Below are 24,973 nucleotides of genomic sequence, written 5' to 3'. Positions count from 1 at the left end.
TCCTAAATTCCAGCTGGACTGCAAAGCTTGGAACAGGCTGAAGTACACCCAGCTGTATGACTTGTGTGCTTCTGTCAACACCACTGGCTGCTTGCCTGCCTGAAAACATCCACGTTGTGCCTAGGAATCTGAGTGTAGAGTATCTGCTGATGGATTAGCCTGTAGTGTGCTAGGATCAGCCATTTGGTCGATTCAGGCAAAACAGGTGAGTGACTGGGGTCAGGATCAAGAGTGCTTGGCCAGGATGGGCATGACTGCAGTGTGGCTGTAGGATGGCTCAGGCAGGGGGTGGAGGCAAGAGCTGGCTACACAAGGTAAGAGGTGACTCTGCTGAGACTTCTTTTAGCTTTTTGTTGAAGAGCTGCCTTCAAGGCTTGTTGAGGTTTCCCAGACAGTGCTCTCAACAGCTGAAACAGTATTGGAGAACTGGTCCCAAGCAAAGGCAGCCAAACTGCTGGGAGTAGGGAGGTCCAAACAGCACCTCCATGCAGTTCTGCAAGGCTCTTGGATGCTAAAATAAGGAAGACATTAGTACTTTAAATGGTTAGACTCTCTGTAGAGATAGCTATTAACTTAAAAAGTAAAGACCCATAGTAAATATCTTTGAAAGCTTATTTGTCACATCTTCCCATACCATTTTGGTTCTGCAATTTTTTGACACTCCTTATTTTCTTAGTGTTTTACAGGATTTCTTTACTTGCTTTTTAAGGTCACTGTGTCTTCCTGTGCAGCCTAATGTTGCTGTCGTGGTGGCAGCAGCATCAGCATCTGCCACAGGAAAATGGAGGCGAGTATAAGTTTAATTGGTGTATTTGGTGGTACTATCAGTACCAGTAGAAGCAGTCTCCTTTTTACACTGTTCTTGTTACAACTCTCATGACACTGCTATTCTTGAAAAGGGACTTTTGGAATAGGGAGACCATGAACATGGCTCAAGGCCATATTTTCCTTCTCCAGTTTTGCTTTTATTCATGGGTCAAGTGCTGCTTGTTTGGATGACAGGTTTGAGCTGGCATAATACTGACAGTTTCTTCTCTTTCTGTGTAATGACACATTCATATGTGGTTGCCACTAAGGTAGGTGGCATGTGTTGGTGTTTATTTGGTGTTCATGGTCTGCTGTGCTGAATAAAGTAATTGTTTTGAAAGTACAATATTTACTTACTTTCTCATAAACCAAGATCGGTTTTCAGTCCTGTTTATCCTTAGATTTTTACAAAAACCTACCTGCTGGTTAAACAGCAGTCAGCTGCTATCTGTTTTCTGGGACTTTAACCAGAAGTTATATTTCCTCATCTTTTTGGGTAGTGTATAGTTGCACTTCAGTTTCTCTGTAAAGTCTCCCATGACTAAATGCATTGAGAAACAAAACAGCCAGGGGATAAAATGTGTGTGCTTTAGTAACAGCTCGTGTGTTAATGCCTTCTAAGACAATAACGTACCTATACAGTTGGACGAGCAACAAATAAAAATATTTTAGGTCCTGTCTTTTTGTTTGTTTCCTGTTAAAAACCAGACACTTTAATAGGTTTGGAAGGTATTTAGAGAGCTATAGTATAATATCTTCTGCTGATAACTTCCTGCAAATGAACTGTTAATCACTCTTTGGTAAGCTCTGTGAGGGCTTTTTATGGTATCTTACAATAGTTCAAGGTACCTCTAAAATATTCTTGTCCTTTGAATGACCATAGGTTGCAATAGTATATAGTAGTCTTAAGAACATTCAATAGAAACAGCGAGAATAGATCTGCGCGCTGCTTTGAGAAGAAAAACAATAATACCTATGTATTTTTAGAGTAAATCTTTAGCTCTTTAGATTTTGGGTGGAAGCTCCAGCTTTTCCTTCCACTGACTTAAGGATAGTTCAGTCACCTTCAGTGTTTCAAGACAACCAGGACCTGTGAGGCTCAGTGGCTTTCCTCTTCCTCCTGGGCTCTAGGTGTGGAATGTGGATCAACAGAAGCAAGTCTTTGAAGAGCACAAAAATATTTACAAAGATCGAAAGAAGAGATGAGTGGTGCAAGAAGGAGGTGGTGCACTTGTTTCAGTACTGATAGCTGCTTTATTTTTTATTTATTTATTTAGATGACTTATTTTAAGTATGTAGTTGTGCTGGAATGAGTGAAGTATCTACCTCCTTTCAGTATAGTAAACTTCATTAAGTATCCCCTTCTTCTGAATAAAACTGAGCTGTTGAGGGGTTATCCCTGTTTAAAAATCTTTCAGAAACATAAGTAAGTGTTCCACTGCCCCTGACAAGTGTAGATGAGTTGGTTTTTTTCTCTGTACAGTATGCTTGCTGCACTTCTAACAATGACCTTTTAAGACAGAAGGTGACTCTGTTCTTACTTTAAATTCATTATTTATTACTCTGTTCTTTACACTTTTCAGATGAAATTCTTTCTCAAAGACATCTCAGTTTTAAGGTCCAGATCATTAGTCATCTATTCTAGGCACACAAAATGGTGAAAACATGGTATGTTCTTCACAGATCCAAGTAGTTTTGGAAAATTCCATGGTTTTTTTTTTTTTAATATTGGCATTACAGACCCAGGCTAGACGTTCTCCCTTCATGGACAGACGTGACACAACTGTGAGAGTCAATCATGGTGATCAGAATGGAAAACCACTACTTCCCACTACTTTAATTGCATAGTTGTTAATGAAAGTACCTTAAACCTTGGAGTGATGCATTTTGTTGGCTATGGAGTACCAGGGATGAAGAAAGGAAGACAGAAAGCAACTGAGTACATGGTAGGCAAAGAGTAAGGAAGATCAACACAGAAATAAACTTAATTCAGAATCATTATTTCTTTTAAGGAATATCAATGCATTCTTTGCCAAAGAAAATGCAGAACAGATGAGTAGGGGAGGTAGGTGGAGCTAGGGAAGAGTGAAGAGAAAGGGACAGTAGCATTGACTGTAAAGGAAGAGTAAAATATGATAGCAAAGAAAAGGTGATGGTATCTAAGGCTGGTGAGAGATTTCTTTCTGTGTCGCTAAGACCTGTACAGTTGACCAGTCCCTTTAGGATTTGATGTCTGCAGCCTGCATGCTTGTTGGTTTTGTGGCTGTTCTGCCAACTCCCCAAAATCACTGCTGAGAAATTTTCCTGAGCTGCAGTTCTAGAGATGAGTGATGGAAATGATTGTGCTCTCTAACCATGTTATCATATTTGCATCTGCCCAGCTCAAAATAAAAGGCTTTTGAAATGTTTTTGGGGATTGCAGTTTTCCACTTAACCACCTATTCCTGACCGCTATAATGTTTACAAAGCAAAGCTTTTATTGCTTCCTCCTACATAAAGGAAGTGGTGATGGGAGAGAGATTCATCCCTAGATGACAATGTTTTTTAATTCCAAAGCAAACTTTTAAAAAAAAATATTTTTCAAACTAAAAAGGACACTTTCTTCACTGCAATTGTTAAGTGTTGGTTTAAAGAATTTTCTCAGATACTGTATTAAAACCAAACCTAACATTTTGTCCTCGCAATCTCCCAAGTTACAGATCATGAAGTGTTCATGTGCTACTTTTGTGTATAGAAAAGCCAGATTCTTTATTTGTCTTCCTACTAAATGTTGGATTCCCATATTCTTTCTTAATCGCATCTTTTTCTTATTTCTTGCTTTCTCTTTTTTGAGGGGAAGAATATGGGAGAGACGACAGGTAGGATTTTTTTCTCCTTTTGTTTAAAAAGACAGACTAAACCATGATGGCAGGTGTAAGGTTGACTGTGTGGTGGTAACTAGAGTTTTGAGTCTGGTACTTGCTGCAGGGTTCTAACAGGGTTCTTGATACTAAATTTTAAACTGTGTGCAACTTCTTGTTCTTATATAGATTTAAAGAATACATAATCTTCATACAGACTGCAGCACCGCAAAACTGGGCTACCTGTATGTAAAATAGTTCAGGTAATATTGGTAACCTGCCTGCTGCAGCAAGGTCCCATATAGCAAGAGACAAAGTAAATTATTCTGCACTTGGACTGCAGCAGTGAGATGACTTTCTGTGCCTGGGTGACCTTTAGGGCTAGCTTTAATATTCCTTGTCATCTGAAGAGCTGGTAGTCTTAGAGCCTTTCAACTAACAACAGGTCAACTGCTAGTGTAACCCCTCTTGTTGTGCCTAGTCGAGTACTGCTGCTGTTGGCTAGTATTAATTGCTTTACATTGTTCCAGCTGAACATTTGTGCCATTTGTGTGGATAATATGCACATGAATGAAGTCATTCAGGCTCAAGATAAAGCTTTGATTCAGAGCCTTTACACTAAGCTGCAATTGCATGGTATAGTCTGCTGGATTAGTTGGCTGTCCCTGAACATTGTGAAATGCTTTACCTCTAAGCTTACCAGTTTTGTGAAGCTTCTTTATTAAGTGTGAAAGAAAGAAAAGAAGTGTGTGTGGGGGAAGCTTTAGTATATTGCAGTAAGACATTTTTAAGACTAAAATTTAAGCTAGTGGGACAAATGTTAAGAAAGCAAAGACTTGAATGTGATGAGTCAATAGAAGTTCCTAGATCTTCATTTGTTGTAGATGGACACATAGTATACCAGGTAAGGACATGGGCAATGTTTTTCGTGATGTGTGTGTATATAAGAAATTTGAGAGCAGAATTGGTTTGTAGTAGAGATGCAGCGAGCATTTGTAGTATGCTGTGAAGTTTCCAGGGTATTGCTTGTAGGAAACAAGTTGCATTACTGCATCAAGTAGCATTACCACTTGGTAGTATTTCCTACCCAAAAGAACACTTGTATGCCTCAGTGAACATAATCCTTTCATGTTTTTGCTTGTTGGAATTAATTATGTTCATAGAAGTATAACACTGAAAATCTGGAATACAATACAGAACTGTGATTTAGGAACATTTGGTGCCAAAGCATCAGGAATTGTTTGTGAGAACTTTAATGAGGATCTACCAGTTTTAGTTGGGATCCACATTGGAATTAATTTTATTTAGATTTAATTTTTATGTTAATTTGGCGTCACAATTAAATTCCTGGGTTTTGACCATGCATTACCTACACTGAAGCTCCATAAGGGAATATTAATAGTCCATTTAGAGGCACTGCAATGGGTTTTTGTTACAAGGGTGCCTTAGGTGGTGTAAGTCCCATAGGTCATGTAGCTATTTGAAGATACGGGAATAAAGCTCTTCCAGATAGAGTAGGTGTGGGTGGTGTTTGTTTTAAAGCATGTTTGTGGTCACGTCAGAGGACATTCTATTCTTTGACCCTTGTAGCAAGGCCTGGTGGGAGTAGAGAAGCAATATATTGTCACTCTGAAAAACTGTTCTCAAGTTGGCTTTTTAAAAACAAATCAATCAATTTGTAACTTCCAAATAATAAAGAAGTTAAAAGGACAATATCAGGTTTTGCACTGTACACTGATTTTGCTGAGCTTTGACATCTTGCATCTGACATGCTACCTACTTGACTGTGCACGTGCTCTTATTAGGTGTTTCTTTCACATGGAAGATTTCAAAGGTCTAGATGAATTTATATGGAAAGTACTACTGCTAATACCAATTTAACAGAAAATATAATTGATACTGCACATATTGGTATACTCTTTAGAAAATAAGTACAAAGCTCTGCAGTTGTGTTCATTTTTGACTGATGGGTTGATGGAGAATTGCACCTTTCTATCAGTTGTGGCATATCTGGGTGCATTGATAATGCCATTTTTTTCCCTCATTATTTTTTATTTTCATTCTTTCCATGTAAATTCAAAGACAGATTTGAACTCAAAGTACTTACTTCTCTGCTAGACTTTGCGCTGAATAATCTAACATTCCAGACTTGCCTCGTTCAGAATTCTAGGCCAGAGTTTCATCAGATCCAGTCTATAATTCCTTTTTTTCATGAATGCTATATATGGAATATTTTTATATCGATTAATGTGGTGTATGATAGCTTACATTTCACAAGTCCTGAATAGTATCTGAATTTCAATGCTACACATTCTAGAAATTGCTTTACTGTCTTTATTAACTGCTCGGTGAACAAAATTGTACAGTGAACTATATATTTGTTAAAAACACAGTTACTTTGTATTTACTCAAGTACTCAGTCTTTAAAAACGTGAGCTTGATAATCAGGTGCATTTTAAAATGGGATGAATTATTGCCACATTACAAAATGACTCGGGCATCATACTCAAGACTGATTTGGCAGCTTTTGCTGATGGGGAAGGAGTGAAGAAGGGGAGATACTGTATAGACATGCATGTGAAGTTATTGAAATATTGCTTGAAAGCAGTTTTTCCTCAGAAAACAATGACTGGAAAGGCAACATGTACGTTCTCTCCTACCTATACCACCCCAATTGCTTTTGAATGAGAAAATCTGCATTATTACAGTCCCTTCTCTTTCAGGACTCTTGGCAGACTGCCTTATTACATTCTACACTTGAATAGAATGGACATCATAAGTGCATTGTTGGCTTTCCTGGGCTCTTTAATTACTGTATATGCATTCATAATATATACACTTTTCCTAAAGAGTTTATGGACCAATTTCAGTATTTAATGAGGTTAAAAGGAATCTTTTGGTGTATTTAAGTAGGCATTAGGTCTTCCCCTGAAATGCTGGGCAAGTACAATACGGTGCTTGTTTGATAACTTTCAGAATCCAAAATAAACATGGCCATAGTTTCTGGTCTGTGTAAGACACTGTGGTCAGTCTAATATGACACGCCACAGTTGCTTACCATGGTATGGACCAACATCTAGTACAAACTGGATACTAGGAAGTGGGAAAAGGTTTTCCTGCCTGAGAAAATTATAAGTATCACTTAAGGGCCATGCCTTCTGTTTGTAGTCTGTGGTCAATGGCAAAACTTCGCTTCACCTTCTTAGAACAAACTAGGAGGAAGGAAGAAGTGGAGCAAAGAAAGTTTTCTATAAAATTGATATATGTGTAACCATGAATATCTTTTTTTTTTTTTTTGTTCAGAGAAAGAAATACATCATCATGTCTATGTTAAGACTGGTCCTGCATATTTCCTTTTTACCAAGTTATTTAAGAATGGTCATGTACCAGTAACTAGTTGCAAACAATGTAACTAATTGTGTGAGTGAAAACTGTGAAGACAGTGAAATTGACATCCTAGTCTGCATGTTTATCAATTTCAGTGCAATTGTATAACATTATAGAGAAAATGAGGTCTTTCAAAACCATTCAGTGGTCATTTAAGATTACTTTCTTTTCCTTCCTGTCCCACAGGTACTCTGTGTCTGCATGTTAACGACAATCCTAGGATGTATATTTGGCCTGAAGCCTAGCTGTTCAAAAGATGGTAACTAATACGCCTTTTAGTAATATTTCTAAGAAATTCCTTTTTGTTTCTTTTTGTAAATTAATTTTGATAGTATCCGAACACCATCCTTTCTTGCTGTGGGAAGAAGACTTCATGCATTACTTGAAGCAGTTTCAGTTAGAGGGAAATGAAAATACTGAGAAGCAAACCTTAGGTGTACTCTACGTGTGTGTACTTGAGAGGTAAACTGATCCTAGCAGTCAGTGTCTGGGCTGGCAGCTTCCATGTATCCCAACTGTCACTGTGGTGATGTCACATGGCTGGCTTTTCTCAGTTCACCATTAACAAAAAACCCCTCAACAAACAACAAAAAAAACCTCTAAACCAACAATTTGTATTTCATGTTGTCCTGGAACATGTTTTTCATCTTTTCCAGTCAATTAGGGGGAGGAAAAAAGTTGGTGTGTGGTTTTTTTTTTTTTTTATTGGTTAGAACTGTAGTCTGAAAATGTTCCTTGTGGAATTCCTCTGGCTGTTTTCTGTCCTGAAAAATAAGTGTTTTTTTCAGTGGTGAAGTTTCTTCAGGTAGAAGGTTATGAAAGATATTTAAAGAAATCAAGCTTTACTTCGGGAACAGCTGTCTAGAGTAATTTCAAAGTTGATCGGCTTAACAAATAGTCCTGAAATTACTTTTAACTACATTTCGAATTCTTAGTTTCCCCACAGAATCTGTTTAGGTTTTTTCTTATTTTATTACAACTTTGCAATATTAGTTCACTATCTCATTTTCCTAATATCACACCCCTCAAGATTCTTGAGAAGAGAAGGCAAATGATGAAGGATTTGCCTCACTCCCTTCTGGTGATTGAACAGGATGAAACAGACTGACCAACTACTGAAGTGCTGTTAATGCTTCGCATCACAAGTTGTTTTTTCCCAGGCAACCCCAGTCTAGTGGAAGAATGCTACGTTTGGGGATTTTTTTGTATATTAAAACTGAACAGAAACTAAGCTAGTGAGCAGTACACTCAATTATGTGTCTCCTGTGTCTGGTTTGGAACAGCCCTTCCTGTGTCTTGAGATAGTACCTTAACCATGGTACAGCGGGATGTGAAACTGGGGCTTCCTTCAGTTCCTTTGATTTGTATGAAAACAGTCATTCAAACAGGGCATGAGCATGGGAGAGTTGCAAGCGTAGCCAATGCAGTCTGGATTCTAATTAATGTTTAATTATTTAAAGAAGGTGGAATGTTCAGATGTGAAAATGAAGATTAATGTTCTCTGCAAAAAAAAATAATCACTGTTTAGAGCACCCTTAATGAAAACCTAGGTTCAGATTTCCTCAGAGAGATCTGTATTCTGCATGACTGTACTCGTATCTTCTGGTGATACAGAAAGTGGGGTGCTCACAACTAGAATCGTAGTCTTTTATTTCACTTGTTTTTGCCAATAATGAAACATCATGTTCCTGCTAAAACAGAACAGAACCCTTTGTTCATCATGAAAAAATATTTTTGTCCAATAGGAAAATAAACATTTAGTCAGAGCAAGACTTTTCCTTTGGCTGTCACTGTTTGCAGCCATTTTCTAAGTTGTGGAATGACTAGCTATGTCATTCCATATGCTGACCTTAATCATTTCTTTTGCATGTTGACTGATTTGGGCTCAGCCACTGACATCTAACACTATCCAATATTACAGTGAAAACCTGCAAAGGTCGTTGCTTTGAAAGGACCTTTGGAAGCTGTCGTTGTGATAGAGATTGTGTCAAGCTTGGAAACTGCTGCTTAGATTACCAGGAAACATGTATACAACCAGGTAAGGATGGAAAAAAAGCTGTGGGGTCGAACTCTCTGGTCTGTGACATATGTGAGTACAGTTGTGATCAGGTGGCTGTAATACCTGACTTCTTTCAGATGGGCTCTGAGTGCAAAGGGGGGCTGCTGAACAGCAGGGTGGTTGATGCCAGCAGTCTCCCCCTCTTTGTGCTCCCTTGCTTGCAACCAGAGGTGGACTTTCAGTGGTGATGGTGATACTGGGAACTCATGTAGAAACTTCATGGTTCTGGTGCAGCTGCCGTGTTGTACACAAAGCTTGTATTTCACCCAGCTGGACTACATAGGAGCTGACATAGCCAGTAGGCTGGCTTTCCGATAGCTCCTGTGGGGGGAGAGGCTTTGGAGGACTGTGCTGCTGCCCTCCCCCTTGGAAAGAGGATGAAAAACTGCAACTCATGGCCTCAGCCAGCCTTTTGTTCTCTGTATGGGAGTGAGAGAACAGTGACCTGCATTGTCCTTGGGGTCAGGGACAACTCCTACATTCTCAAGAAAGCCAGGAATAGGAGAACATTCTGTATATTGCATCTTTTGGTCATCACCCACGTGAAAAAGGGGAAGGACAGAGCAGCTCTGTGAAAGCTGCTGTCTCTCCTTACACAGCTATTCAGACCCTCTGCCTTGCTACTCCCTAGCTTAAGTGTGAAGCAAGGGTCATGTTCTGGCCTTTGGGACAAGGCAGGATGAAAAAACAGATTGTAGAGGTGGAGAGTGATTGCAAAGTGAGAAGCAGTTCTCATGATTTGCCAGAAAGCAAAGGCCAGGTAGGCAAAGGTGTGAAAAGTACTGTGGAGAAATTTTACAGGGAAAGGTGCTAGTGTGGGTAGTAACACTAAGGACAGAACTTGACTGTTTTCTCTAATTTAAACTTCATGCTTCATGTGCAGCATTTCTTTCAGTTAAAGAGAAGTGAGAAGAAAAGTAGTTATGTGTATTTATTAAGTTTATCAATGTGGTCTTGCCCTGAAATTAAAAATTCAATGTTGACTTTTAAAACCAAATGATTAAACTAAGCTTAGATCCCTGCTTCAATCAACTGTTATTAAAAGGTCCTCTGAATTGCATAAAGCTTTCTCTTGTAGAACAGTTGCATGGGTTTTAATCTTTCACTTAGTTTCATTACACTACTCGCCTCAGTTTAAAGAATTATTTAGAAGTAAACTGGAGAATCTGTCTTGGCACTAAGAGTGGGAATCATTGCTTGGTGGTGTGTGTGGGTTTTTTTTTGTTTTTTTTTTAGATTAGTCTTAAGATCAGTGGAAAATCAAATTCCAAATAGTATCATGTAACTAAACCCATAATAGATTCTTCTGTCTCACAAAAGTAAAGATCTACTGATATTGGTGAAGTTACTGAAGCTCAGTATTTCTGAGATTAACCTGAGAATGTTTTTAGGGATTTCTAGTAGCATACAAAGATTGCTGATTTGTCTTGTAATCAAACATTGAGACTTGGCTTCCATGTCTCTGTTAAGACCTTCACTTAAGTATTCACTCAGCTGGTCAGTTAGTTCATGTTTATTCTCATTGGCTACAAAGGATCTACTTGTGTTTACACTTGATAACAAAATGATATGATGTATTGGAGTATTCCGTTCAGAAAAATCAATATGACTCGGGAAAAATAAAAACAACAATGAAGTTGAAAGCAGTAGGTCTTCCTGTGAGCTTATGAATATAGTCTCAAATAGTGACAGTGATGTCGGTGCCTAAGAGATGCTGAAAGAAGCTGGAGTGCCTGTTGGTGACCGGTAAAATCCATTGTGACTTCAGTGCAAGTTAGATTAAGTTACTGCTGCTCAGTGTTTTCAAGGCATTCCAAATTCAATGTCACACTTGGGGCTTTTCTGGGGGAGTTGTTTGGATTTACCAGATAAAACTCACATAAATTACCTTATCTGAAGGAGGCCTGTAGAAAGGACTCTTTCTGATATTTATAACCATATGCTGCATAATCTTATTCAGGTGGCTGTACACTTGGATTATTCAGCCATGGGTGTTTCTGTTTTCTAAAGTGCCAAAGCTAGCAATATTATGCACGCATGAGATACCTGAAAAACAGTTCCAAGGTAGTATGTAATTGAGACAGAACTTAACACTCAGTTTATTCTGGTATTAATCACTGTGCTGTCCTTCTCTCATCTGTGTTTTAGCCCATATATGGACATGCAATAAATTCAGGTGTGGAGAGAAGAGGAGACCAGAATATCATTGTTCCTGTTCGGATGATTGTGTGGAAAATAAAGATTGCTGTGTGAATTATCATGCTGTTTGTAAAGGTAAATATCGTCAACAAGTTCCTATGGTCTCTCATATGTGTACCCATATTTGTATGAAAGGAGCAAGGATAATACAACTTTAAAATGAAAAAAACCCTTGCATTTATCGATAAGAATGTACTGTCTTAAAAAATAAAGTGCACTCATTTGTTTTAAGGAGAGGCAAGCTGGGTTGAAGAAGAATGTGAGGACATTACTGAACCTCAGTGTCCGAAAGGGTGAGGACATTGTATATTTGCCTAGCTCTGCTCTTTGCTTATGTTTCATTTTTGAGATTATTTTTCCTACTGTGCTTTTCTGGGACCTGCTTGCCTTTCCTATCCACTACAAGAGAGCTACTAGACAGAGAAGAACACCTGTTCAGCCAGCATTTGGTAATGCTTACTAACACTACATAACAGATCAGGTTGCTGATCACAGCAGCACTTGTATATTCCAGCACTTGCTTGACTTGCAAGACATGCCTGTTCCTGAACCCTGCTGTCTCTCACAGATGTGTATACTCTGGGCAGCTCTGCCTTGTACCAGCCTCACTGTCCTACATGTGCTCCAATACCCACTGTCCTAAATATTGTGGGACTCATCCAGCAATCTCAGGCTCCTAAGACTGTTTCCCTCCCCAGTCACTTCTAAAGACCTTTCCACTCCCTTGTCTGTTCTAGCCCCAGAGCTGCAAAATGTGGGCAAATCACTGTCCGAGTTCCACCAGCAGTGGGACAGCCGTTATTTGCAAGCTGTCTGAACTACTTTCTTTAAAAGGTGTAAACTGTCATGTGATCCTTGTATTTTCTAGCTCAGCTCCATGTTGGTCCCACTCCTGCAATTTATGTATACTCTGTGAGGAATGATGACTCGTGTAGTTTATGGCATCAGCACTCAGGCTCAAATAGGACAGCAAAGCTTCCAGTCAGGAAAAAAGCCTGCATTCCTTGTGCTGTTTTTGCTGTGGGATCTTCAAGTTAACTTTAAAGCTAAAGTTCATTGTAAACTATGATTGTATGTCTAAGTTATCAATAGAAATGACTTAAACATTCTTGATTGAAAAGTCTTCCACTGGAAAATAGTTTGTAGATATGTTGTGGGGATGAATTGAATTCAATTGTGTTTTTATCTGAAAAGGGTTTGAAAAAAATCAAAACTATCTTCAGCTTGATGATTTTGAAATTATGGCGTGCTGAAATGTTTCTAGAAAGTAAAAAATTCTCATTTTTTATGTCACTACTTTTTGTGACTTACACTAGAAAATTTATATATTGCTATGTTCATTGGAGTTATAATACTGTTGACAAAATACATTTCCTTTTGGAATATTTGTATACCAAATAAGCACTTTTCATTCTGATTCCAAGCATCAACAAACATAGTTACATTTCAGAACCTTCATCAAGACGAATAGGAGCTGCTGTCCAGCTTGAAGTCAAAGCTCCTGATAAACCCACATGTAGGAGTGTGGTAGCCAGGTGGTTCTGGGAGCTTTTATCTCTAACTCCTGTTCTGAGGTCAGGGGCCATTCAGGACTGTGTGCTGGGAACTGACTTTAGGATGCTGATTTCACTAATGAAAGATCAGGAAGTGTTAACCCCAAAGGGTGGATAAACAAGCAAGAGCCTTGGGCACATCATGCCATTAACCTTGTAGAATGCCCTATGGCAACTCCTATTGGTTAACTTGGTTTCAGCTTTTTTATTTTTGTTTGTATGAAAGGGATATGTAGTTTACTAAAACTGCTTTAATCCTGGCAAAACCAAAAATATTGCAATAAAACCCAGCCCAGGAAAGGGTGATGTGTGGTCAGAGTTGAATCAAAGTGTTGACTGAAGGCTCATCTCAGCCTATTAGCACACAAGCCTTTCCCATAACTAATAACTCTGTAAACAATTCACTTTTTCCTATGGTGAAGTAGACAGGAGTGCCAGTGACTTCAGCAGAGTGCTCATTTTGAGGTCTCAAGATAACAGTTCTGATTCTGTGCATATTAATACAGAATGTTTTGTGGGTTCATATTGCTGGTTTTACTCTGTTTTGGTTGGGTTTGCTCTTGTGGTACAGAAGAGACAAAAGACATTGCAGTGTTAAATGAGGTGCTTAATTTGAGAAATCCCACTGAAATCAACGAGACTGGTCAAATGCTTAAAATGAAGTATGCACCTAAGTCTTTCCAATACTGAGTTCTATGTTGTTTAATAGGACCATAAAGCTAAAGGGCTGTAAGATTTCAGGAGTAAGCTAGTCTTTCCCACTGTTCTAGGAGCAAATTCAAACACACTTAACCAGTTTATCCCAGTGCTTAGCTAGATGGTTTTCCTGATGTCTTACTATCTGTTGCTGTACTTTTAAGCCTATTACTATTTGTTCTATCTTCATTGAGCTGGAAGAGCAGCTGATTCCATTCCTCTTTGCAGATCTCTCCTGTATATTTGAAGATTGCTATTATGTCTCCCGTTGAGCCTTTATGTATGTTTAGCGGAAAAGAAATCTTTACTTCCTGTGCTTTGTGGCTGTATATAAGCAGTAGTGTGTGTGGGATAGGATGTTTTTGGTGTAGTATGTTTAGCTTTTCAAGGGGGCTTTTTCTCTTTTCCTTTCTTTCTTCTACTTTTTTTTCCTTTAATTGTGGTCTGTGGTTCTGAGCTCTTGACCATCTAGACTGGTGAACCTGCTAGACCACAGCAAGCCTGTGTTGCCTACATTGTTTCCATAGAAACCAGTTTATAGGAGGGGATAATTACCATGGCATTTCCTTCAGTTTGGAGTCAGGATGTGACTGTGGCATACATATTTATCCAAGAGCTGTGAAACACCCTTGTCATACTGTTTGGACACAGCCAGCATGAATCACTGGCAGGGCCAAAACTTGAGCCTCCTAGGCTTGCTTGCTCACTGATGGTAGCACATTTTTGAAGTAGTGTAACCTTGGCTACTGACCAGAAGGAGTAGTGAAATTGCTGATATATGTTGGAACTGAGCTCAGATCAGTTTGGGGGTTTTACTGGAGCTGTTCCAAAGAGAGTGCAGTTTAATGTGGTCTGTCATGCTTTGCTTCCCTGAGCACGGGGCAGTTATGAGTTTCAGCACACTCAGTGTAAAGTATATAGAAGCGAAACAGCCAGTCTCCCTGGTTGTGGCAATGGTCTGTTTTGCCAGGTTTAATTTTACATGTGCAAGGGGATCAGCAGCTAGATTTGCAGACAATAAAAACATGTACTTAACAGTTGGTTTACTTGTAAATGCCAAACCAGAAACAGTTGCGTAAAGTCCCCTTCTAAGGAGTTGTCTTAAATTATTTTTTTTGGTTGGTTGTTTTTTGTGTTTGGTTTTTTTTCCCGGTTAGACTTGTTGGTAAGCAATATTGAACAGTCTTTGCCTCAAATTTCATATTTTATTGCAGGAAAATTTGCAGTGAAGACTTTTAGACCTCTGCACTGGAGGGAATCCATTTGTTGGGGGCGGGACAGGCGGGCAGAGAAGGTATTTGCAAAAGTTACAGAAATCAGAATTGGTGGGGCAAAAAAATACTTGTAATATGGACAAAAGTAGTACATGAAAGTTTCCCTACTCTGTTCTGCCAAAGGACTTTAGTTTCAGTCTGAAGGATCATTCACTACTTGTTCCCACCTAACTGTCCCTACTAAGATTTTCAAAAGATGGTAATAAATATACCATATAAATAAAAACCGGGTGACAAAACCACATTTTTATAAATACGTAGAATCATAGAATGGTTTTGCTTGGAAGAGAACCAGATGGTTCCAACCCCTCTGCCATTGGCAGCAGCTCTTTCAGCTGGGTGGGTTGCTCAAAGCCCCATCCAGCCTGGCCTTGAAACACTTCCAGGGATGGGGCACCCACAGCTCCTCTGGGCAGCCTGTTCCAATGTCTCACCACCCTCACAGTAAAGAATTTCTTCCGAACATCTAATCTAAATCTGCTTTCTTCCAGTTTATAAAGCCACTCCCTCTTGTCTTATCACGACATACCCTTGTAAAAAGCCCCTCTCCAGCTTTCTTGTAGGCCCCCTTTAGGTACTAGAAGGCTGCTATAAGATTTCTCCAGGACTTTCTCTTTTTCAGGCTGAACAACCCCAACTCTCTCAGACTGTGCTCATAGGAGAGGCGCTCCAGCCCTCTGATCATGTTTTATTTTGCCTGGGGTGCAGAGTAGGCTATGTAATGGTTCTGACTAGTGAAATCATTTTGGCTGAAGCATTGTCCAAATTGTCAATTAACATTTTCTTGAATAGACATGTTTTGGTTGCCTAACTGATCTTCAGCTTAATACAGTCACGTTTGTTTGACTGAAATAAGGCTTATAAATGTTTCAGTTGTGAGTATTTGGATTTTTTTGTGTACCTCACTAAAGAAATTGTCAACGCTTTGTAAATAATTTTTGTCTTCTGTCTTCACCCATTTATTTTGGGAAATCAAAGTGCAACAAAGTTCTAGAAAAACGTTTTCATTTTACAATTTGTAAACATAAAAAAGAAAAATAAACTTGTAATTGGCATGTAAAATATATTTGATTCTTCTATGCCAATCTGTATTTTCAGTGGTTGTTGCTGCACTGCAGTGATTTTTTTGCAGTCTCACATGTTGTTATACCTATAGGTCAAACATAGAATATTTTTTTCTTAAGGAAGAAGTTACTGATGACTGTTACTGCCTGTGATGCAATGTTTTAAGTACTTGGAGGAAAATTGTTTGAACAGGGATAAGGCTGGAAAACACAGGCCCTGTGGAGAAGGGAAGGGAAGAATTTATTTTTGCTGGTTCCTGTGAAATCACATTCTTAATTTACATGTCAAGTTCCAGTCAGAAATACTGTTACAGTGTTCCTGTTGTAGGCCACATCTTTTAGTTTGGAAACTGTTAGTACTTCTTGTACAGTAAACAAATTCTTCTTGGGTAAATAATCTTTATAAGATGAAAGGGAAAATGTTACAATTGCTGATTTAACATATCCTGTATGTCAGACTTTCTTACGGTTTTGTGCATGTATATGTAAAAAGGAAAATTCCTTTTTTTTCAGCTGGATTACAAGTAGTTCAGGAACTAAGTGAATAAAGGAAAGCCATGACTTCACACTGCCTTTTCTCTTTGCCTGCTTACCTTGGGGTGGGGGGTTGGAGGGGCTGAGCGTTGTTCCGGTGGAGCTGATGTCAAGATAAGGAGTACCAGATGGATTACATGAGCATCTTGGCTTGTTTTTTTATTTTATGGGTGTTTGTGAAATCAGGCCTTGTCATGATTTCCCTGTGCGTGGCCTACTGCAACCCTCAGCCTCTTTGGGCAGGGTTGCTGTGCCAGCCTACCAGCGAGGGGAGCAAACAGCTGCTCTGACGGCTGCGCCAGCCTGCACACCGTCCTGCTTAGGAAGACTTTACTTCTTTGGCCTGGTTTATAGTCCCATAATGAACATCCCCGTGATTTGGGGGAAACTTTCTGGAAATAGCTGGTAGGAAATTATTTCTCAGAGTCTGTCTTTTAATACTTGAATCTCTGTTTGTTCAGATTTACCAAATCTCCAGTGTTACTGTTTTCATTGGATGGCTTCAGAGCAGAGTATTTGCAGACTTGGGGTGGACTTCTACCCGTTATTAGCAAATTACGTGAGTAGTCTTTGTCTAAGAAATATCATGATGTCTTACCTAAAAAAAACCACATAGATGTAGCTATGCTTACCCTTTAAAATCCTCACTCTTCCCCCATGGAAATTGTAGTTGTTGTTCTAAGTAACAACTGTGCACAGAGAACTTGAGGTATGGGAGGGCAGAAGGGCAAAGCCAGGGGAGGGCATGGGGAAAGGGCGCTGGTAATATTCATTGAAACCTTAAAAATTAAGTAGCCATTCCCATGTTTAGGAGGTGGATGCTTTTAGCTGTGAGCGTACTTCATTGCTTCAAAATAGAAGTAGACATGCTTTTTATTCTGTGTTGTATATTGTCTAATATTTAGGTAGAATAGTTTTGCAAAATGGAAAGCAAGGTAGAAAGCATTTGATCATATTTGAAAAAGAAGGTAGAGAAGGAAGAGATTAGGAACAGATGATACAGAATGGCTGGTAGAAATATGTTGAATCTCAGAGATTCTTCATTTAACAAAAAATTCAGATGAAATGAGAGCCTCATAAACACATTTTATTCCCTCCCCCGCCCCTAGCTTTTATAATGTCTTACTTTGTAGCATCTAAGTAACTTCAGTTACTTTTCATATCACTGTTCTGGCTGTGGTCTGTAAAGAACTGATGGAGTTTCTTGTCTGAAAAATTTGCCAATCTTGTTGTTCATAAATTACTACCTGGGGTGGCTCTCTTCAATTTGACTAAACATAAATCAGTAAAAATACTTGCTGTTTTGTACAGTGGTTTTTACAACTTGATCTGTTCCAGAGGATAACAATTCACAGATGTACTTGAGGTTTTGTTTCACATTAGAATAAAATGACGCATTTGAAACAATTTCATTAAATGCAGTTATAAGCATTTTAACTGAAGACTTCTTGGGCATTGTGAGGAGAGGCTGGCTATAATAAATGGTTATAGCGGTGGCCGAGATGGAAGATAACAGTGCCACAAAGCGTCTGCAGGACTTCTAGGCTGTGACATCCACTTCCACATGTAAAGTTTCTTCATTCTTTGGTCAGGATAGGCTACAGTGCAACTTCCCTCATTGACTTCTATTATAAAATTGTATTTCTCTTTCCACTGTTCCCATAATAGATTCAGACCACTAAGAAATATCTTGATATCTTCATCAAAGTCACTTTACTTCTCCAGAACCATGGAGGTTTTGATGGTCTAAACTTAAGTTTCTAAAGGATTCTAAAATCAGAATGTTTAATAACACATTGTTGAGACACAGCAAAATAAGCAACAGTCTGGATGAAAAATTATTTTTGCATTATGTTTGCAGTTCTACATTACTGTGGGGTGTTTTTTGTAATCTTGTAGAAACCTTCTGTGATACAATATACTACAGGATCTTCAGCTTTGTCTTGTTACAAAACCTTGCTTTCTAGGCTTTTTTCCCACCTCATAGTAAAATGGTGGGTGAAAAGCTCATATAAGGCAAACTTTCTTCGGCAAGAGAAAAATAGTCTTATGAATGAAAATTAGTGTCACTGGGGTATGTATCATGTGACACTCTGGGGGCTTGTGGCTTCAAATCTCCATGTACTTCATATCCCATGCGTCTAAGCACTGAAAATGGTGGAAGCAGTTATATTGTAAAGATAAATGTTTCTATGAGTGTAAATACTACTACAGTATTTTACTGTGCAGGAAAGGGTGATGAAATATATTCCTCTGTGGTAGACAAGTAACAATAATTGATAAATTACTTGACTATTGCTGAAAAATTGTATTGAATCCTTTTGAAGTTCATAGTTAGCCAATTAAAGGACTAGTAAACTGTGTCTCTTTTTGAACATTTATGAATGACTGCATTTACAAAGCAGTGAACAGTTACTTGCATTAAGTAACTTATTGGACTGCTTAGTTCTTTATTAAATTAGAGCAACATAAAATCCCTGGATTTTCCACTTTAAAAAGAATTGATGGCAAGTGCAGCGTTCTGTTAGATAAAAGTATTCCCATTATCTAGTCCTGTTAATTCAGCCATGCCTACAATGAAATTCTGATGTCTCCTTGAAGAAGTATGTTGGATCGGATGCCTGTAAGACAATACCTTAATTACACTTCTAGCAAGTTTTATTACACACTCACTCTCTCTGCTGTTTGCTGAAAGGTGGGCAGTTCAGCATGGAACTAAGGGTTTTCTGTGAACCCTGGCATAGACACGTGTGCATAGGGGGTTCAGAGAAGACATTTTCAAGTATGCATGTTGTAATATTGTAAGTTTTAGATAAATCCTCATTTTGTCTTAAATTGCCTTGAAGGCAACAAGCTAAACAGAAAGAAAAATAACTGTAATGGAGAAGTCCCAGCAAAACATCCTATGATTTTGGACAAAATGAAAGCTTTTTAGTGTATTTTTTTCTCTTTACTTCAAAAACAAAGCAAGAAAAAATACCCCAACCTCCCCACCTACCTCCACCAAAACCCTGCAATTTTGGAAAGTGGCCTCAACAATGGTTGAAATATGTCAAGTGTGTTGCAGTAGCAAAAAATGCATAACTGATGATTTGTTACTACAGAATGCAAATGTGGGAGGGGATGTTTATGTAATTTGAGAGGATTTATTTTTCTGTCTTGATGTCTTTTTGTCTTAATTAGCTCAAACTGTTGTTTAGGGGGTTTTGACTGAGATCGAATCCAAATGCCCAATCCAATGAGTTCAAAGTGCCTTGACACAACACTTCTTGAGTTATCAAACCTTCCATTTCTATTTTATTTTTATTATATATAATGACTCAGAGGGCCAATAAACATCCTAGTGGTGGCCTTTCTATAGGGTCATTGCTTTTGGCTCTTTAATATCAGTTGAAGTGGTTTTGGTTATTGCATAGTAATTATGAAATTAATGAAGGCATTTTTTTTTGCTTTTTTTTTTTTCTTTTTTAAATCGCCGCCCATCTGTTTGCCTGTGAAATTTAGGCATCTAACTTAAGTAAGGTTTGCTTAAGTGCTTTGGCCTGGCTAATGACTCTTGATACTAGCAAATACTGTGCACTAATCTTCTTAAAGACTGGTATTTTTAAAAAAATATGCTAAGATAAATAAAATAAGAGCTTATTTTTATTTTAAAAAAAAACAACCCAACAAACCCAATACAGAACAACAAGCCAAAACCAAAAAGGAGACTGAAAAATAGTGACTTCACAGGTGACTGAAAGAGCTGGGGCACCACTGCCAGTGGCCATTTCATCTCTAGGAGGGCCCATGGCGAAGTAGCTAGTTGGTCTCAAGCTGCAGGAGTCACTTACAGCATACCAGGGCAACTTTGGAGGGTGTGATTTCTTTGATTATTAATTCTTATCTATGCTTGCTTTTCATAAGGGCTATAGGTTTTGCTCATGTGACCATTGCAGTCATTATGAGTACATACAATTTTTAATAGCCATTCAGTTGCTTGTAAATGAATGTGGGAAGAAATATGGAGTATTAACTCCACAATTGTGAAGAACAAAAACTTTCTGGAAATAGCTTTTGATTTTCTCTTTTTAAATAGGTATATATCTTCATGAGAGAAGCTTGCAAGGGTTTTATTTCTGTAACTTTGCTGATTTTCTTTCTTCCTCCCTCTAGAGAAATGTGGAACATACACTTCCAGTATGAGACCAGTGTATCCTTCAAAAACCTTTCCTAATCATTACTCCATTGTCACAGTAAGAATTCCTGTATACTATGTTTCCACTACTGAAAAGAATGTTGATTATCAAGTTGTCTCCAAGGGAGTAGTGTAGTTCTCTGGATTGTTAAAATAATAGGATTTCCCTTCAGAATAGGAAAATATATATATTATGCTCTCTACCTAATTTAGATTAACAGTTATAACACTACAGCTAATTGGTCAGATCTAATCTGATTAAGTAATCTAATCTTTCCAAGACTAGCTGCAAGAATTCCCATACAGGTGGAAGGTCACATCACTTTACAACTCCTCCTTTATGTAGAAATTTCCACTGAATAGCAGCTCGCTTGCTCTCAGAGCGAGAGCCACGTGGCTCTTTTAAACTGCTAGCCTTGTTACACTTTAAGGTAGCTTGGCATGATGTAAAGAAGCATATGAAAAGAAACATTTGAACTTCATGTTGATGTTGACTCCGTGATGGATTTTACCCAAACCTGGATAGGAATGTCACAAAGCTGATCTTGTAAATTTATCGCCTCCTGTGTATAGGAGGAAAAAAAAATAATTGAGATTTTCAACACTGAATGCAGGGTCGGAATTGAGCAGATCCTTCTTAGTTTATTCATGTCAGAACTAAAATTCAATCAAATATTTGAGGATCTGCACTTCCTTCTTCCCTTTGCAGTTTGTCAGGACTTTTGGTCACTGAGGAACACAGGTTCAGGAATGAGAAGTTTAATTGTTTAATCCTCACAAATATCCATGATTGTATACTCAACTGAGAGGCATTAATCGTGCCCTGCAACCATGTGAGTGTCCCCAAGTGCAGTACAGAGCTTTGTCTCTTGTGAAAAGTAGCAGGTGTGGTGTTTATCAGGGTCCTACTGGTGGTGGTGTTATACCTTTAATGTAAAAAGGAGCTGGCCTATTTGAAGGCAGAGCACAAAGTCTCTTAAAACCACCTAACAGCTGGTGCCTCTGAGCACTTCTTTAACAGCTTATGTAATCATGATTCTTAGCTAGAGCTTTTACCTGATGATGTGCAATTCTCCTTTGAAATCCTCAGGTTTTGGTGATGTGATGGAGGTCCAGCATAGGTTATTGCTTTGTCATTGGTACTAAAGATAAAAGAAATGCATCAACTGAGACAGTGTCTTTCAGCTTGATTCCAGAGCAAGTTGCTTGCCTTTGGTTTTTTGTTTGTTTTTTTTTTTCCCCAATTTTGCTGAGAAGCAATTAAGACTTTTAAAGTAGGGCTTGGTAGTAATGGTTGGTGATGCTGTTAAACTTGGGTCTTGAGGTAGCGGTGGAGTAGAAGTTTATCCACTGGACATACTTGTCTAGTGGACTTCGGTTTGTGTAGCTGGAAGGTTCTTTTTCTTTATAGTGTTGCCACAAGTTATGCTTTCAATTACAGGGGCTGTATCCTGAATCTCATGGTATAATTGATAACAAGATGTATGACCCCAAAAGAAATGCATCCTTCACCCTTAAAAGTGAAGAGAAGTTTAATCCACTGTGGTACCAAGGACAGCCTGTAAGTATTAATACACTGCTGAGAATGTACATCAGCCTGTTATGTTACCTAATATCACTTGGATGCATAGTGATGTTGAAAGAGTACAGAGGGTACTTCTAAGTCAGCCAAGGAGAATTAGTCAGCATGATTAGGAACTGCCATACTAGAGCTGCAAAATGACAAATGTAACTAAGTGTAACAGATTTTGTTGAATGTAAATGGAATTTTCTCTAGGGAGAAAGCTAGCTTAAAATAACTAATAGAGATACCAGATTTTGTTTTGTTTTTAACATGAAGTAGGCTTGTGGTTAACTTTTTTGAGGAAATCAACAGACCAGTTAATTTTAATAATAAGCAATAGTAAAGGTTTACACTCTGCCCAAGTTACTGCTAAGTCTAAAGATGTAGTTTTAAAGAAAATGTCTAGGTTTAATTCTATAGCTATGGCAAATTTGTTGAGACTACTATCAAAATGAAGTGGCATAGGGAAGTTTTGGTGAGTGCTAGCCTGAAGAATAACAAGGCAACAGATGCAACTATTTAGTAATGTGAAGACGACTGTTTTTTTGTGTGTGTGGTGGCTTGCTTTTTTTGGGGTTGGTGTTTTTTTGTTTGAGGAAGGAACACACAAGTGTAGACTTTGCAGACCACTGAGAAGAACATGGTGTACAAGTCAGGCAGGAAAACATGCAGAAAGCAGACAGAAATCTGCAAATCATGACATCAGCAGTAAAATTGGAAGAGTCAACTGAAGTCTTGGTCCCATATTTCAGCTTATATGGGACGTAGGTCCTCAGACATTCCTATCCCTTCTTACTTCGCTGTTCTTGAGACATTTCCTCTTCCTAGTTTTCAGATACGGTTCTACCATTGCATTAGCACTCCATCCATGGAAGCTAATGGTTCCTATTTCTGTCCAGGCTCCCCCTGATGTAGTAGCAGAAGGGATGTGAGTGTTTCTATAATTCTGTTTGCGGTAAGGACTGTAGATAGCCATGACATGTAAGATTGACTGTCCAGAGTGCTCGACTTATATTTTCAGGTTTTGATCTTGCTGGAAGGTGCAGAGTTGGTGGGGGTGGCGGCAGATCTGGCAGTTACTCAGCTAATTCAGTGACTTGCACTACTGATGCTGATTGTTCTCCTGCAGATCTGGTTAACGGCTATGTACCAAGGTCTAAAAGCAGGTACATTCTTTTGGCCTGGGTCAGATGTGGCAGTTAATGGAACCTTCCCAAACCTGTATGAAAAATACAATAGGTATGTAAACTCCTGTGTCTTGGATTAATATTTTACTTTAACTGTTGTAATGGGACAGATGTCAGAGAAAGCATAATTTTTTTCCCTGTTTTTCTAAGTTGTTGTACACAACATGAGGAAAAAACCAAAATAGGATGCAATTAACTTTGTTTCACTACAGTGTAGATTCTTTGTCTAATCGTTCTGCCATTCCTCAGCAAACATTGTAAGGGAAAGATGTGGAAAAATCATCTTTAAGAGCAGCCAGCTTTGAAGCTTTAGTACTTTTCTGTTTCTATTTATAAAAATCTTGTGTTGGTTCATTCAATCCAAACCTCTCAAACAGTGAATGGACCAGGTCTTGGTGCAGTATTGTCCATGAAAACTAAAATTTACTGTTGACTGTGGTAAATTGTTCTAACATAAAACTATTTTCCTTGTAATTTTTTTAAAATATTTCACATTAAGGCAGTCATATTTTAGTTAGTGATTGCTTTTCACTGCAAGTAACACTTTCTGCCTAATGAAAATTCTACATAAATCTGTTTATCGGTATTTATTTAATAACCTCAAACCCTGCCCAAGAAATCAGTTTTTTTCCATTTCTATCTTCCTAGGATCATTTTATTTTCTTAAGTTCTTCATATAGCATGGAAAGTCTGATTCTTGACTTACTACTTCCCACCCCCACCCCCCCCCCCCCCCATGAACTTCTACATTGTTACTTGTGTTAAGTAGCTGAATTAATAACTTTATGGGTGCCTTATGTTATTACATGTCAACATGCTTATTGTTGGTCTACTTCAGTAATTGATACAGAGCATCTACTTTGTGACATAGTATGATAACTTGTATTCAAACTGTTTAAACATTAAAAAAAACCCAACCTACCACCAAACCAAAGCTTTTTCAAAACATAGTACAGGAATGAAGACCTGTACATCATTTTGCACCTCGAAGCCAAGTTATTCTCTTTGTATAATAAACACAAGCAATACTGGGAGCTTTATTATAATCACATTGCAATCAATAGGGACAATATCCAATGCCCAATCTAAAGTTCCCGTTAATTCCTGTAGAGTTACAGCACTTAGCATAGATAAACTTGCATCCTACTAAATAGCTCTTAATGGCATCCAGCTGAACTCAGTTTTCTCTGCTAAAGTACATTAATTTTTGTAATATGTGACTTAAAATTTTTTAGCTCTTGAAAATATGGGGTTGGTTGATCTTATACTGTTCTGATACAGCTCAATTCCCTTTGAAGAAAGGGTGGTAACTGTTCTTCGCTGGCTGCAGTTACCTGAAGATGAAAGGTAGGTATACAATTGCAAGTGTAACTTCCTGTTCAAGTGGTATTGCAATGAATTACTTTGTAAATATTACTTCCTTTTTAAACAGTATCTTATGCATTATTCTAATGATGTTAAAGTACTATTTAATGCAATCCTGATTGTATGACTGAAACTTTTTTTTTATTTAAGTTACATTCTCTATTTCCCTTTAATGTGTTCTTCCTCTGAATGACAGTGTTGTTTCCAATATTTGATATCCATTGTTGAAATATAATCTTTTCAAACTGTTTAAACGTGTATGTAAAA

At 38.2% G+C, this 24,973-nt stretch overlaps 1 protein-coding gene across 2 annotated transcripts in view; it reads left to right on the top strand.

Moving 5' to 3' along the window:
- Positions 1–24,973, top strand: part of LOC308065005 (ectonucleotide pyrophosphatase/phosphodiesterase family member 1-like) — a 59,669-nt gene that overhangs the window by 10,695 nt on the left and 24,001 nt on the right. The window contains exons 2-10 of one of the 2 annotated variants that reach the window (XM_080390398.1): positions 7,221–7,293; positions 8,956–9,072; positions 11,242–11,367; positions 11,525–11,585; positions 16,875–16,972; positions 20,569–20,648; positions 22,032–22,151; positions 23,284–23,393; positions 24,623–24,688. In XM_080390398.1, coding sequence (XP_080246524.1) covers positions 7,221–7,293; positions 8,956–9,072; positions 11,242–11,367; positions 11,525–11,585; positions 16,875–16,972; positions 20,569–20,648; positions 22,032–22,151; positions 23,284–23,393; positions 24,623–24,688 — 851 coding nt within the window. The remainder of the gene's footprint in view (positions 1–7,220; positions 7,294–8,955; positions 9,073–11,241; positions 11,368–11,524; positions 11,586–16,874; positions 16,973–20,568; positions 20,649–22,031; positions 22,152–23,283; positions 23,394–24,622; positions 24,689–24,973) is intronic. The other variant, XM_080390399.1, reaches the window with a different exon arrangement.

This window comes from Falco punctatus (genome assembly GCF_963210335.1).
Source record: "Falco punctatus genome assembly, chromosome: 5".
NCBI lineage: Eukaryota > Metazoa > Chordata > Aves > Falconiformes > Falconidae > Falco > Falco punctatus.
This window is presented reverse-complemented; position numbering and strand designations above follow the sequence as displayed.